Source organism: Malus domestica, chromosome 08 (genome assembly GCF_042453785.1).
Source record: "Malus domestica chromosome 08, GDT2T_hap1".
In the NCBI taxonomy this organism is placed as follows: Eukaryota; Viridiplantae; Streptophyta; class Magnoliopsida; order Rosales; family Rosaceae; genus Malus; species Malus domestica.
Window position 1 is genome coordinate 14527379 of NC_091668.1, and position 17155 is coordinate 14544533.

Sequence of the window (17155 nt, forward strand, 5' to 3'; positions counted from 1 at the left end):
CGACATCAGGCAGCACCAACGGCAGAGCAGCATAGTGCATTGGCCCACAACATTGGGCATGTCGTGCAGACCTTTTGCCCTATGCGGTCAAAGTCTTGGAAGATGATGTCGGAAGAGAAGAAGAACACAGTGCGGAACCAATTATCCGTAAATAGCGTCGCTTTTTAATGATTTTCATGTAAAATTTATATATTTATATTTATTACTATCTTTTATTACTAATACTTTCAAAATATTTGTTACATTGCAAACAAACTACAATTTGGAAGATATAGACGAGGACATGTTCGCATACCTCAATCGGCTTTTCTCCGAACGCTACAAGCAATGGAAGAGTGACCTGCACCAATGTTTCCAGCAATTTGATGATCTGTAGGTCGTTCTCGAGGAGGGTTGTTCAAAGGAGGTGCAAGACTGACAAGATAGTTGGGTTTGGCTTTGCAGTCATTTTCAGGAGCCGGGATATGTGGTTCGTTTTTAATTACGACTTTTTTCATTTTACTATTTTTAATTTATACTAATGTTTATTATTATTATTTTTATTTTTCTTTCAGTATTACAACTAATACGTTTATTTTTTGTATAACAGAAGAAGGCGAAGGCGAACAAGATCAATCGGGAGAAGAAAACTCTTCTCCACCATTCAGGTTCGAGGCCTTTCTCCTATAGGATGGAGGCGCGACGGAAGGTATATATTATATCTTTCATTTCTAATTTTAAAATGTTGCTAATAATTTTTTTTTTTCTTACTAACATTTTCCTTATCTTTTTCGATTTTAGGAGGGTTCAAAATTTCCGAAGATCGACGTCTTTGCTGACGTTTATGTTCGGCCTGGGAATGAGTTGACCGAGTCCCTTCATGTAATTTCTTATGCATTCAACATTTATACTAATTATTTCAAATTGTTTTCTATTAATAATCCATGTTTTTTTTTAACAGGCGACTATGGTGGATAAGAGTCAGTTGGTGCTTCAAGAGTCCGCCTCCCAGCTTTCTTCAGACACACCGATTGAGTCTGTGGATCCTCCTGAAGATGCATGGTTTCACATCGTCACAGAGACGTTAGACCTGACTTTCGGTCAGAGGCCAGGGACCTATTGTCGGGGGATGGGAAATGTCAAGCGATGGGAGAGTAGAGCCTCGTCATCATCGCAATCAAAGGGCTAGGTTACGGCTTTGACACAAGAAGTTGCTGGCCTAAGGAGTGAGCTGGCATCGTACAAGTCTCAAATGTCGATGCTTGCACAAGCCCTCAGTTCCTTCGTAATACATCTCCCCGATTTTTCTGCACTATCGCCTTCACAGCCCTTCCATACCAAGCAAGCACAGCAAACAGTCCTGTCGACCTCCGACCCCGTCCCTAACCAGCAGCAAAATCATTCGAATGACATTCCTATAGATTTTTCCGCTTTTTTTTTTTTTATAGTTTTGTTCCTACTTTCTTTTAAAACTTTATATTTGTACGTACATTTTTATTCATTAATTTGCTTTTTTTTTTGTCATTAGTATGAAATCTTTTTTTTTTAATTTTCCTTTTATTCTATTTATTTTTTTAATAAAAATTACATTTGCGTGATGGCGAACAGTTGTCGCGCAAAATTAAGAGCGTCTTATAACTTCGTTGCGCATTACCACGCGCCTCTTACATTTTTTGCCACGCAAACTTTTCAAGACGAACTAGTCACAAAGTGTACTTGTACCCTTTTATATTGTACGATGAAAACCTTTGTTTGTATAACTTTAGTGAAACCAGTAGTAAAGCGTTGTGCAATTTTTTTTGTTGTGCAATTTTTTTTTTTGCGCAACGAGTTTGAAAAGTTTCATTGCGCAATGTCTTTTTTCACGACCTTTGCGCGACAAAATACGCGCGACGATTTTCTGGTGGCCATAGTTTTCGTGCAACCTAATAATGAATTGCGCGACAAAATCTCCCTCGTCCCACAAATTGTTTAATTTAGTAGTGTTAGTTAATTGGTCAACAACCCAAAGTATGTATTTTACTCTCAATTCCTCTTACAATTTTTTGTTTATAAATTATGATTAAATTGATGTCTTGCAATTTCTCTTAACTATTGCCTAATTTGTTTTAGTTTGTAAAATTAGCATATATATACTATGCAACGGTTTCAAAATATGAAAACTTGTCGAGGACAATTATTTTAATTATTGGGAATATGGAATATTATCAATGCTATGTTATTTTGAATTTTGGTTACTTTTCATATATATACTATGATGTTTTGGTTAACAGTTTTGTAACTACTATCGATTTAATTTTTTTTAATATTTGTGAGAGGCCCCTCCTAACCCGAAATCATGGCTCCACCACTGACTAATTTCATCCAATGTAACTAACTCACTCAACTAATAATTGCCACATGGCATTTTTGTTATTACTGTTATTACATCAGACATCATTAGGTTTAAAATTTTGGTCTCACACGCATTATCATTTTCAAAAACAACAATATTTGTGTCTATCCCATAGGTACACCACCATACACCTCATTTTGCACCAAGATTTGATTAACGTAATTTCAATGTAAAAATGTTATGATTGAACTATTTATTTTCTTAAATTTTATTAAAGATCATCATACAAAAATTCAATCATGTAAGAGATTGTTAGCCATGAACGAAGACCTCGAGCAAGATAGCCAACAAAGGAAATTTTCAAAACTATGCCAATTTTGGAATTTGCTTTTTCCATCTCCATTCATGGATATTGTGTTTGCTTTTCCTTTGCATGTTTAGGGATGTCATTCGCTTTTTCTCGTCAAGGAATTGTTTATTTGTGTTGCTTATTTAAACTCTCATGTTATAAAGGTGGATGACTCACATGAAGAACTAGGTACTGTCCCACCACTTCTTGTTAGCCAATAAATGTTAAAGATATGCTGCCTACTTTCACATTTTTTCATCTTAGCAGGGAATTATATGCTGTCCTATATAAATGCCTATTAGCTCACAAATATTCCAAAGAAGAAAATACACCATGTATAGTGAATATATTGTAATTAGTGTAAAATATTGCATTAAAGGCCAATCCATGAATTGTGGATCACGGCGTTCTTGCATTAGAATTAGGTTTTGACTTTTCTATTGTATTTGTACGTATGTTCTGCACAACTACCGTTTATCAATATACAAGAAATATTCAGTCAACTTCTTCCTTCATACACTATTCCAAGTAACTTCCTGCTAACTCTTTTATTTTGGAGAAATTGACGCCCGAGCTTGCTACACTGCAATTTCTGTCGCAAGTATTTTTAACATTTTAGACGATGAACTGGTTTGGGATGTTGGAGATTTCATTTGAGTTGTCAGACTTGTCAAGGTGGCATTGCTCGGAACCTGGTTCCAAAGCTCACGGATGGCACACATTTTGTGGCGTGGCAACGATGGTTCTGATCGATGAGGTCAACCGTTTGGATTTGCCGAGATTAATTGATTGGTTGGTGTTTCAACAAGGGAAGGAATATGGATTTAGCGGGAGGACTAATAAACTGGTTGATTGTTGCATTACTACAAAAAATCATGTTCGGTTACTAACGAACAACTTTTTGAGGGGCATGCATTGCAGCTATACATACTTGTATGCTTACAGGAAGAGAAGGTTGGAGTGAGAGACAAACCTGAGACATCGAGGGATTTCTATCACGCTCTGAGTGGTCTTTCAGTCTGTCAGCATGTCTGGTCAGACGCTGATGACTCTGGCGATCAATGCCCAGAGCAGTATTAGGCTCTTTTTCCAATTTGTTGCAACCAATTCATTGCAACCAATTCATCCCCTCTTCTATGTTGTCTCAGGACCATATCATGAAACTTGTAAATTCTTTTCTTGGACATAATTATGTTGGTTAAAGTAACGTGTGTTTTCTGTGCACCGAAGATTGAATTATCATCCTTTGTAATTTTGATGAAATTATAATTTTGTTCGAATCATAATTCTGTACATATATGCGATATATACTCAAATTATGAAGTGTGAAAATGTGAAGGCCTGCAATAATTAAAGCTTTATATACAAGAGAACACTGCTTGTGAACTATATCCTTATTCATCTAACCAACTTTAGTAATAAGTGCAATATTTAAAGTTTTATATACAAGATAACACTGCTTGTGAACTATATCCCTACTTCATCTAACCAACTTTAGTAACAAGTTTATAAATTATGGTTTAGTACGTCGTATTCATTTTCACATATAAGTGAGAGGTATCATGTTCGGCTCACATGGATGATGAGTAATGCGTTTCAAATTTTGCGTTGATCTATTTTCAACTTTTCAGTTAAAGAGTATCCCATTTCCATTTAAACAATATAAATGTTTACAAGGTACATTCAAAATAAAATTGGGGGATAACAAACTAACATGTGTTCCACTTCACTATTTCTCCCCACTCTCACAAACTTGAATCATTTTGTCACAAATACTACTTATTCAAGCGATTATCCAAATGCTTTCTTTGGATCTCAATATATTATATCTGCTTTCCTTTTCTACTAGGCAAATATGAACAAGAAGTAGTAAAGTAGCAACCCTAGCTTTGCTATCTTGCTCAAATGCTGGATCAGCCACCATTCCTAACTATCTGCAGGCGCTGCACGGACTCGATGAAGGTTCTGCAACATTAATATTAATTATGTTAATTAATAATTAATTAATGTATTTTTTTAATTAATTAACATAGAATGTTGGCATTTAAATAAACCAAAAAGAGCATTTTAATTTCTCTTGTATTTTTCCCAACAAATGGAATATTATGGGGATACAAATAGCGTAAAAGAATAATTTATGGTTACATACTGCCAGGGAACATCTGCAGCGAGCAGCCAATCTCCTTGTTTGTCCTGATAAATGAGTATATAATCAGCTGCAGCACCACCCTCTTTGCTTTTGCCTGTATTTTAATTAAATAATTAATTAATTGATGCATACTTAATTGGAGTTCCAATATTATTGGATGTATACTTAATTAAAAATGTTAATATCTTAATAAACTAATTATTCATCATATATAGGAAGAACACTTACATTTGGAAAACATGGTAATCAAGGTGTCTCTGAGCGACTGAAAAGAATGATGCAGATTTATGTCGATCTTCCTCACAATTCCCTCTCCTTCCATCTTCACCTTCACGTACATGGAATTATTCGCTGCTGCTGCTGAGCCATCGTTTTCGTTTTCCTTATAATTATTAGCCATCTGATTATTCTGGAGAGGGTAATACTGATGGTGTTGATCATGATCATGATGCATCTTTTTCCTCCAAGATTTAATTGGTGGCCAACCAACTACATGATTTCCTCCATCATCATTCCTAATTAAGTACATTAATTTGATACACATTAGTCAAATTGATATATCTTAATTAATTAGTACATCGAACAAATTATAAAATTAACTACTAAGGAGAGATTACTCAATGAATCAAGAAAATCAATGATATGTTGGGAATTAAGTTCGTTGATATTAATTGAACTAATTGAGCTTACTCAGACACATATATAACTTGAGTAATGTGCTCTTGCCAAACAAGACGTACTTGAAGTGTTCTTATGACTCTCTAACAATATAACGTATCATATAGTGCATACAAGACGTACTTGAAGAAGTTTAAGTTAATTAGTTATGTGTACTCACTTGATTATGGACCTGCAAGAATTTCTTCTCTTTCGCCCCTTATCATCATCATCTTCCTCATTTGGCTGATCATTCCACAACAACAAAGCCAACATCTTCGATTCATTTCCAGCACCAGTACTACTACTCTTCTCAAAAGCCACATCAAAACTACGCTTGTAATTCCCAACTTGGGTTTTGCTCTCCAAACCCACCATCTCTTTTTTCTCGACGCTGCGATTAACGCCATTCATGTCAAAACCTTTGACAGGACTGTGATGGTCAGGAAGAGCTAGAGCCAGACCTAACTGAAGCTCCATAATATTCAATACAATTAATTAAGATTTAAACACACAATTAATTAAAAATAATACGAAGACAGCTAGAAAATCAAAAGGGAAGCAAAGAGAGATGTGGGGGGCTGATGAGAAGAGAAGAGGAGTATGAGTGGTTATTTATAGTAGTCCGTGTGTGTGCAATTTGAGGTGAAGGAGATGGAGAAGAAGTTAAGGACAGCATGGGAAGTTATGTCGGCTAAAAGCTGGGCAGCGATGCAGACATGTGAGCAAAGAAGTGCACCAACGTGCCACGACCGCTAAGCCTCTAGAGTCCTCAAATGTACCCACCACTCCCACTATTTCAACCTTCATCACAGTTGCTTCTACTACTAGTCATCCCTCTATGTCTTTCTTTCTTCCTTTCCTTTCTTTCAATTTGTCTCCATATTAAGAAAGTGAGAACTTAATTAAGAGGGGAAAGAAAATAAATTAAAGGGAGAGAATTTTTTATGTGAATGTCAAACCTTATGATGGCCAAGTGAAAAACCAATGCAATCAATCCCTTTATTTTTAACTACAGCAAGTGGTCCAGTGGTAAGGGCGCAGATTCCAGCTCCTAAAAAAATAAAAAATAAATAGAAGTCCTGGGTTTGAGGCTCCAAGCTGGTGAGTTTGCTTGACTGTCTTTTGTGAGTCTTCCTAGCCTCTGAAAGGGGTGGATAACCATAGTTTGCCGGCAGTTGTCCCCCTTTTTTTAAAAAAAAAAAATCTCTTTATTTTTATTTATGAGATGGGAGTATATTGTTTTGTTTAACTAACTTGTATTTATTTTATACTTTCTTTAGCATAATATGTAAAACTTTTAAGGTCAACAAAAATGTTCTCTTGATCACTAGGCTATCAAGAAATGCATAATCAGTTGCCTTTTGTTTGATATCAAGGATGAAAAGTAACTTTTGTTAAAGAAGATCAAAGAAATACAAGGGTGAATAATCAATAGGTGTGCTATTTATTGGCCAAATCTAAAGATGACTATAAATCTTTGGTCACCAAGTAACTAACAAATGTGACTCATAACATCATATTATAAAATACGATTGTAAAACATATTGAGTTATGGCAATTGACGTGCTTGTTTCTTATTGGTGACACATTATTTGGTTTAAAAAATTTGATCTCCCAAGCATTACTCTTATTTTTAAGGCCCTAAATATCCTCAAAAAGCATTTTTTTGGAGCAAAATACCATCTGTTAGAAATAAGTCATTAATCCATATTATTTTCGATGCACAAATTGCCCTTGAAAAAGGACTTCACTGGCGTTGGAAACATATATTTTGCGGGAATAGTTGGCGCCAATACTATTAACGACCAATTTTATAGCGTCGCTAATAGTGTGTGTTATTTTCAATTTGTTTGTTTTGAAATTTCATTTTAGACAAGAATCTAACAAATAACGAGGGGTCTTGTGCATCGAAAATAATTTATTTTTAAATAGTTCATCCACATGAGTTTACTTAATTAAGATTTTAAAATAACTTATACTAATTATACATGTTCAATACTAATACTCTAAATATGCATGTCGGGAGAAAGCCGTCAAACACATGATGATGCATGCATGAACGATTCAAACAATTCCCATAATAATTGATACTCAAAGTTTGAAACATTCCCCTTGACCTTGTTCATCTCCACATTAAAATACTAAGTATTCTCTTTGTCGGAGTTTACATATAAACACAAATAGTTATGATATAATATAATATAATCATGGGAACTGAAAGACTATTAATCGAGATCAACAGAGGATCAGCAGTTGCTAATAATTGGACAAAACAACCAACAAGTTGTGATACGTTTGGTATATGTTGGATCCAAAATCCAATAACACAAGTGAAATGTAGGGTTTTGCATTGCAGGAGGCATTGAAGTACGTACGTGGTAGTGGTTTGTTTGCTTAGAATTAAAGGTACATTACGCTTGTGAAGTTCACGTGAGAGGAAGCATGAGGCAGTGCAGGCCGGCATGGCTCGTGTGGTTCGTCGGTTCGACCTACACACTTTTAAGCCAACCTTAATGATGAGTCGTGTCAGTCCTGTCTGGATTGCGCTCGTGTATTCTTGGTGGAACCCAAATATGTACTGTGCTGTTTAGTTCATGTTTCTTTAGCAGCTGGCAAATGGATCAATCAAATTCGACCGACTCAATTAGTTTGATCGGTAAATGAAGATATATTACTGCATGATGAAGGTGATTAAAAGAGGGTTCACTAAGTAGATTCAACTCGTTTAAGTTTATTATGAATTTGATGATGGAGGACTGGAGACGAATTTAACTTAATAATGCTCCATTAAACCTCTATGCATGGTCTTGTTTAGAGCTCGTTTGATAATGCTTTTAATTTGATTGAAAACATTTTTGAAGAAAATGTTTTTGGGCTCCAGAATCACTTGAAGTACTTTCTGCAATAATCACATTGGTGCTTCTTGCAAGTAGCACTTCTAGTGCTCTCCTTGCAAGAAGCACTTAAGTACTTTTTAATATTTACTTACATTTTTACTAAGGATTGGTTCCAAAAATATTTTCGCTAAAAACCTTTCAGCCATTTTAAAATCACTTATAAACAATATGTCCCCAAATAGTCAATTATATTTCTAAAGTGGCGTTTCACTTAAGTATTTAAAAAGTGTGTGAATTAGAAAAGTAAATTGTAATTTCTATTCTAAATAAGAACGACATTTGATGTACAAAAGTGTCAAGAACACTTCTTAACAAGACGCTCCCAGCTTATTAATTAGGTTAATTTTTTTCCATGTAAAATAAGGCGTTGGATCATTTTAAGTACAGCCTATAACTTGTATTTTTTTTTTAACAAATGATATTAACTACACTAAGGGGAGGGGGTGGACTTAGCCTCATAATGAGCAAGCAATTATGTGGTTCAAGTTCGTCTTTGGCGAGAATCGAACCTAAGACCACTCACTTACAAGTGAAGAGAAATACCACTAGACCGTAATTCTAAGTGGCATAACCTCTATCTTATTTTCTCCTTATTCTACTTAATTAGTAACTGAACCAAAATGTCACAGCCCGTCCCAAATTATTTTTTTATCGATGGCGTGAAATGACTAAATTGCCCTTGAGCATTTTGGTGGTGGTCTGTGTTATTGGGCTAAGGATTTGGACCAATTAAAATCTTTCCTAAGTGTTTGGACCCATTTAGGACTTAAGCTTTTTCTTTTTTTTTGGTTGGTAGCCTAAACTAGGACCACACACACACCCAAACAACACCATTGACCCTTCGTTCTCTTATTTTCTCGGATTTTTCTGAAAGTCCGTACAACTGTACGGACAAACCTCAAACCAGACCATTTCTTCACGGATCGACGTCGAGGAGCCTACTTTCGTGTTCCTTGTGAGCTTAGTAACCCATCCATACCTTTCATTGGACGTGAAGCCTTCATTTTCCCGAGAAACCAATAACCCCGATTTTGAGCACTGTTCATGTGATCGTAATTGTGGACTTTTCAAGGAGTTTTGAGGTCCTAAGAAGCTTTAGAACATCTTCACAAAGCTCAGGGAAGAAAGTTGGAGTGTTTTGGACGTCGGGAAGCTTAGTTTGACGAGTTTCAAATTTTGGCCGGATTATCGAGGTTTCTCTGGCAAGATCCCATGGATTTCAAGGCTTGAAAGTGGTAAGAATGTGTTCTACTCACTCTAAGCTTCATGTTAAGACAAATTTCATGGATTTTGGTGCAAAAATGAGTGAGAAATGAAGGTTTGAATATTTTCCAGAAACCGACGATCACAGTGATGCCGGCGACGGTCTCCGGCGAACCAAGGAAGACAAAGGAGAATATTCCGTCAAGTCTAACGAAATATTCTAACGGTGTCAAGTAACGCCGTTAACTTTTTATTAAGGTTTTAACGGAATATTCCTAACAGCCGTTAGGCTTAGTTAGTGTTTAGCCGCGCGTGGGGGCGCATGGGATGTCCAAAAATTATTTTAAAAATATGGGGATGTTCATGAGGTTGAGTAGATCACATTTGTATATTCAAACACCCCATTTGAGCATTATATGAGAAGTTACTAGCTAGTTTTGGTTGTGTGCTTTAAATAATGTTTATATAGTTGTTTCGCATATAGGTGAGACCTATCCGGAGGATGAGCGCAGTCAACCAAGGCTCGGGGGTTACGACCTTTCCACATATCCGTGAGTGGGCTTTTGGTTTTCAGTATATACTTATATACTTGGTATTTTTACCAGAAAATGCGTTTAAATGAAATTATGTTTTGAAATGCCATGCATATTGAGTTATATTTAGAGTATGAATTACTATAGTATACATAATGTGATTTGACGTTGTGGACGCTCAGGTAAGTACCAAGTAAGTTGTAGATTGTTTATATGTGAATTGATGATTATGTGAGATGTGTTGAGAATTTATAAACCTACACCCCAGTGTTAGTGCTCCCGCTCATGGCTAGGGCACAGACTTTCATGTGATGTTCACCTCCTTCACCATACGCTCACCTTGGATCCAAGTTAGGTGCACAGTCCTGTCGTACAAACCACTATAGGTTGTTTTGACTCATAGGTGACCCGTGATAATTCGCACAGTCTTCACGTGATCGTAGCACTAGAGCGTATTTATTTATTTATACCAAGTCCTGTCGTACAGACCACTTTAGGTGGTTTCGACTCGTGTGCAGGCATACTTGTTGAGCTATAGATTCAGCCGTACAGGCCATTTTAGGTGGATCCGGCTGATATATTATTTCACCTGAGTTATTTATTCTGTTATTTTGAGTTATTTGGCATGGCATGCTTAGGAATATCGTTTTTTTAGCATGGTTTTGAGATATGTATCTATATTTATACATTCTATTTTCTGGGAAATTATACAGGTTTTACGGCGAGGGGTTAAAACTTTTGTTAAATGAAATGGTTTTGAAAAGCTTTGTTTTTGCCCACTCACACTTTCTGTTTTTCGCCCCTCCAGGTTCTAGTTAGGAGTGCTTGTCAGTGGTTTACTAGGAATTCACGACAACTTTGACAGATTATCACCAATGTAGGATTATCTTTATGGTTGTATAATTAGTATTCATCCTAGTGGACTGCACTTAGGCTACTTATGCTCTGATCGTGAACTCACACTTAATATCACACTTGCACCTTATCTTATCTAGTGCTCTAGTTGGTTAGGTTTTTAGTTATTCGTATTTCCTTATATCTCTATTGCTTCCGCATGGTGCACATGGCTACGTCACCCTCACATGACGGCCAACATGCCTCGATCTAGGTCGGGGTGTGTCAAAAATATCATATAAAAGAAACTTCTATATATATGCAGTCTAGGTGGTAATTATAGAAGCCTTAGGCATATATATACACAAAATATAAATCAGATAATGAGTCATTTATTATTATGTAATGACCTCATTCATAGTGGGAAGTATATTAGGGTAAGATAAGGTTGCTTAATTCGCTACTTGGTTCAGGATCTTCTGTACTGAGTTCGACTATTTCAATTATATTCATGAGAGTATCAGTGTGCCAAATTGGTATCAAGTTGTATGGGCAAAGATATTAAAAATAAATTAGTGTATTTATGGTGAATGTGGTTTGGCCGTCTGAAGGCTAAACTAGGAAGTGCACTTGGGAATAATTGATCATAGAAACTCCACTTTGTTGTGAAGCTAATGAAGTTTAGGTGAAATAATTGGAAATTCTCAGCCCGCCAAGACTTGGATAGATAACCAATCGACCAGAAGTACTGTTGTTTACTTTTCTGAACTAAAGGTGCTCCTAAATCGTCTGCTTCTATGGCTCTCGTGCTGTTTACTTACCCAAACTGAAGATGTCACTGGTGTCAACATAGTGTTGTGTCCTTATCCAAACTGAAGATGTGTCGACATGATGGTTATGATCGTTAGTATTTTTATCAGGGCTGTGAGAAGGGTTTCGCATAGAGTATTTTGAGTTGCTTGTTTAGTTGAAGGGGCTTTTCCTATTGCAAAACGTATTCTATTTATAAGGATGGGCTTCGTGATAAACAAGTATGTCGAGGTAGAGTCATGGTAGGATTATGCCTACTCGACATTTATCTGGATATTCTCTCTTCATCCTCTTAATCCCTTGTTTTGTTGAAACTCAATTTCTATCCAGTCTCAGCCTCTTCGACTTGGACCAAGATTATGAACATAGTCCCTTTATGCACTTGATTCATTCCCATTTGATCAAACATTGTTTTGATCCTTAGAATAATTCGAATATTATCAGAGCCTTTCATGATCCTTAACAAATTTAATTCACTTAGGACTGTGCCGAACCACATCTGAGCTTGATCCTTTAATAGTCTTACTCCTATAGGGACACAGTTGAATCAGTGCTCTTTTGGATTGAGAACCAACTGGCTCGAGGAATCATTAATGGGTCGAGAATCATGGCTTTTCAATTCACGTCATCCTTCTCGGCCCAAACCTTTATTTCAAGCCCAAACATAGTTCCAACTGATAAATCTATAAATAAGAGCAATACTATTAGATCGTAGTACAGATAACAAATAATATTCATATGTATGACATCACATTGATTTGTCATTATTAGGCCAAAGTTTAATTAATTTGACCTAGCTAGTTTTCCTTGACCTAGACGGGGCCAATGTATACGTACTCCACCCAAAATAGGGGACCAGAAATTATGGATTTGAAGGTTTAGATATCCAAGTCTTCACGATCCTTCGCTTACCTGAACAAGCCAAACGTGCTTTAGTAAGCTAAAAGTGAGTTTAGGGTTACTTAATCAAACAACCAGAAAAAAAAGGCATCACTAACCTCGATCGGATGTTTTGTGCAAAGTCTGTCTGGTCCATTTTCATGTCAACCCTTACAAAAATAATGTTTAAGGACCCACATGCACATCACATTCATATATGCCGTTCAAGTTTGAACTTTGAAGGCAAGTAGAAGTGGGAAACATTTTAGGTTATTTCTCAAATTATTCATGTTCTTATCTCTTTGAGAGGTCCCCTCATATGGACCAAAAACTATCTCAAACGACAATATCACCTAATTAAGGGACATCCAAGGTCCTTCTATCGTTGGTTCTTAGGATAAGAATGTCCTTGAAGTAGTGGCGGATTCAAAAATATCAAAGACAAACTCGTTCACAGGGTTATATAGGCTATAGGAGCCAAAACTCAATAATGAAGTAATAAAGTTAATGTGTGAAAGAATAATGTTAGGGAGACTAAATTTTAAATCAAATTTGTAAACAAATAATGTGTCACCAATATGAACTAAGCACGTTAATCAACATTCAGTAATAATCCAATCATCAACCACTACATCATTTGGTTTAAAATTTTAGTTTAAAAATTTGGTCTTCCTAGCATTACCCGTGTGTTTTCTGATAGGTTTGTATGTAAAAAGAATCTAGTCTAACGCATTTTGATATCCTAAATCTGTTCAATGAATATTTTTTCTTGCTAAGACAAGATGAAAAAGCTCTCATATATTTTTGCAAAAGAAGCAGACATACATTACTCAACCAACAACTTCTTGTTTTGTCCAGCCTTTTTGAAAAATTGAAACAAACACTTTTCCCCCACCTTAGCACTTGGGAAGAACAATGGAACCACCATATCTCTAAATCTGCCACTCTTCTCAATGGATAGAGACCCATAACTCTCTATTCAAAGTACTTAAATTTTGATCATGTCCTTTTTCATGACGTTTAATCTAACTAATCAAAGATCCATGTACGATGAGGACATTAGGATCACCACCACCTCACTTGGTTTCCTCGAAGATTCGTGTAATAGCGAACAAGCCAACCAAGTTTGTCCATTTCGATCAAAATGTAAGGAATCCAATGTTCCTTCTTCTGTGCTTCAACAAAAAAAAGATGCGTCCGATTATACTGTCAGACTATGAATTCGAATAGATATTCATACACATAATTAATATAGTCAATAATTCATGTTCACAATCAAATAAATAATCATTTCTCTTTTATCATAAACATGAAAATAAGATTATCGGAAATAATTGATGTGAATTTTGTTTTGCTTTTCTCTTTAACTTTAAGTTAAAGTCCCTAGATTAATAATTAGTTCTGGCGTGTGAACTTGTACTTTATAATTAGATTCGTTTGCTAATGAGCACGTTTAATTGGATCTTGCAAACAGTCAAAAAAAGGTCACTTCAATGAGGGGGAGCTGGGGCACCAAGAATAAACCTTTTACCATCTTGTTTTGTTTTTATACATCATTTGGGATAAGTAACTTACGCATAATTTAAGTTATGTTTACACTTTAACTCTTCAAGACATGTGAAAAGGATTTAAATATTATCTTTCTTCAAAGTTTTGTGCTCAACGATCATGATTAGAGGTTTGAAGTTACCCCTGAAGATGCTTAATCTTCATCACTATTTATATTGCAACTGGAGATACGTAAGAGCATTTCCACCCTCTCGGTGGATTTGGCTCCTGAAGGGGTTAGGGAGTTACTATTCTTATGGATAGTGAACTGCCTCAACAAAAATTGATCCCTTCTTCACCCATTATCAATTGTAATAATGATTATTTCATTCATATATGATTCAATTATTTAATAATTAATCAATAGATGAGATTAATTTAGAACAAGTTGTTACAATTGCACCACATGTTCATATTTTATTTTTGGTGAAAAATAAGAAAATTTTATTTTAAAAATTTAATAGATTTTTATTTCCTTATTCCTTAACAATTTGTTTTATTTACAAAAAAAAATAGAGATCGTTTTATTGAAGTTACTGTTTGAATTGAAAGACTAAAAAAGTGTCACATGACAAAGTTCATTGCATTCTAACTTTTAACCAGGCCCCACGCGACATGTTCACATAGTCGACATTATCTTGCAATAGCTGGCTTGGGGCTAGAATTGTCACGGCATCAACTATGGTTGCCCATTACCAAGATTTACAATAACGGGTGAAATGTGTTTTGGAATGGTTTTGACACCTAGCCATGCCTAAAAGCAATGGGTGAAAGTGTTCTAAGAGAGAATTTATCTTATAATCAGATGCATATTCGGTTGTATCGCACAATGTGAAAGATAAACACAACTGATTGTAAGACAAATTAAGTAGTGAGATTCAGTGAGTTAACGCCAATTTGATTTGGCAAATGGAAAATGAGGTTGGCCAGGAAGTGCTCTAATTAATGTGATTGGGTTAAGCTAAATTATTCCTCACAAGAAAATTGAAGGTCATAATCAGCAGTAACATAAGATCATATCTAAAGGAGATGTCAAATAAACTACCTAAGACTAAACGACAATAATATGTTCTCCATGGGAGATGCCATAAATAACGTGACAGCTGAGTCATTTGACTTCTTACTTTCTAGTTGTCTTTTTTATCAGTAGTCAAATGTCTTTAATTTAATTTTTTTAATACATGTGTCCCATTGACAAGTGTTAACACTCAAAACTGGTGAGGTTAACAAATATTGAATAGATTAAGTTTTGATCCTTTAATGGACTTGGGTTTAACAACTAAGAAAAATGGACACAAAGTTTAAGTGGTTCACCCATCAAAATGGGCAACATCCACTGAGTTTCTTTTGATTTATGATGAACTGTATTAGAAGTAGCGCTCAGCTAGAATAGTATTTTCTCTCTCAATTCGTCTGACCCTTTCTAAGAGGTTTGTGGCCTCTGTATATAGTCCATCTCCTGAGTCCCTTTTTCCCTATAAACATGTCACTTTCCTTGCATTTAATACGCCGAATATACTGATTTGACCTACGAGATGTCCTATTCTTCTTTGGCCAATACATGGCAACGAAGTGGCTTTTGTACAAATCTACTCACGTCACATTTTAGCTGAGCACCTTGCTTGGCCTAGTTGTTAGTGGGAGTCCGTACTCAAGAGTCATACATGTCAGCCTTTATGTTTTTACGTTAGGAATGTTTATATGTGAAGGATGTTCCTCGAGGGAGTACCACTTAATAACCATATGATGACCATGTGGCAGAGTATCATTGGTTAGGAGGTTGGATAAGATGAGTTAGTTAGCATGAAGTTGTTTGTGAGGGTATTTCAGTCTTTTGCAATAGATAGTTGTAACTACAAAAAGGGGATTGTAAAATCATTCTTCTCAGGTTGTTGTATTAGTTTTCTTCAGAAATATAAACAAAAGCTTTTCTCTCATCCTCTTCATCTTCTTCGTTGATTCATCTTTTCTGCCATTGTTCATCTCTTCAATTCTTCATAAACACATATGTTAATATGATATCATCGCCGGTTTTTGGCTTGCTGCCGTAGTCGGTCCTGAAAGGTCTTCTGCTGTGTTTGTCAAAATTGGTCAGTGGTTTTTCCTTGGTGAATCTTGATCGGTTGGGTTGCTGACGTCTGTTGCTGGAGTTTAGAGTACTTGGTTTTGTGAATTGCTGATGGATTACAGTCATATCAGGTGATATTGTTCATTTTCTTTCATCTGGGTTGTTCTATAATTTCTGGAATCATAACTAGGTATTTGCGATATGCTTGGATTGAGATTTTGTTTTGTTTCCCTTGATTTGAGAATTCTGCTATGTTTTCTCTTGATTTTATCGTAGAAGATTGATATGGGTGTGCTACAATAGTAGATTGCAGTGCTGGAATTATAGTATCAAGAAAGTGTCATTCTTTCTGTGTTTGGTAGTGGTTTGCCAGGAAGTGTCATTCTTTCTGCGATCAAGATTTGTTTACAAGAAAGTGTTAATCTTTCTGTGTTCGAGAAGTGTTTGCCCGGAAGTGTCATTCTTTCTGTGTTCACGATTTGTTTGTGAGAAAGTGTCAATCTTTATGTATTCGAGGTTTCTGTGCATAGAGTGTCATTCTCTATAGTCAATTTGTTGTTCATATAGTTTGAGATTTATGGAAGTGTCAATCTTTCAATCATGACTGCTCCTGTATTCAAAGTTGAAGGTGTTTTGGGTATGATTACCATCAGGCTTAGGGAAGATAATTTTGCTAAATGGGCATTTCAGTTTCAGTCTGTCCTACGTGGGTATAAATTGTTTGATCACTTTGATGGTTCAACTTCATGTCCACCAAAGTTTGTTATAAGTTCTGATACTGGAGTCACTAAAGAGATTATAGTGGCATATCTTGACTGGGAAGCAACTGATATGGCATTATTGAGTCTGTTACTTGCTACTTTATCTGATGAAGCCATCGAGTATTTGATTGGATGTAGAACAACATATGA

At 35.8% G+C, this 17155-nt stretch overlaps 2 protein-coding genes across 2 annotated transcripts; one reads left to right on the top strand and one right to left on the bottom strand.

The window, feature by feature from the left end:
- Positions 1–595: 595 nt before the first annotated feature.
- Positions 596–1458, top strand: LOC139198469 (uncharacterized). The gene is made up of 3 exons (XM_070827266.1): positions 596–688; positions 781–861; positions 941–1458. Exons 1-3 carry the CDS (start codon positions 671–673, stop codon positions 1166–1168), a joined length of 327 nt encoding a protein of 108 aa, XP_070683367.1. The 5' UTR covers positions 596–670; the 3' UTR covers positions 1169–1458.
- Positions 1459–4298: 2840 nt separating this feature from the next.
- On the bottom strand, positions 4299–6010 carry IAA9 (auxin-responsive protein IAA29-like). The gene is given in 4 exon segments (NM_001293892.1): positions 4299–4628; positions 4813–4906; positions 5041–5327; positions 5651–6010. Coding segments are annotated over 4 exon segments (732 nt in total). The 5' UTR covers positions 5950–6010; the 3' UTR covers positions 4299–4576.
- Between the last annotated feature and the right edge of the window lie 11145 nt (positions 6011–17155).

What these genes read in the sequence shown, in the direction of transcription:
- LOC139198469 (XM_070827266.1), top strand. An exon ending in AGTTGACCGAGTCCCTTCAT is followed by an intron (nt 862 to 940) that starts GTAATTTCTTAT and finishes TTTTTTTAACAG; the next exon opens with GCGACTATGGTGGATAAGAG.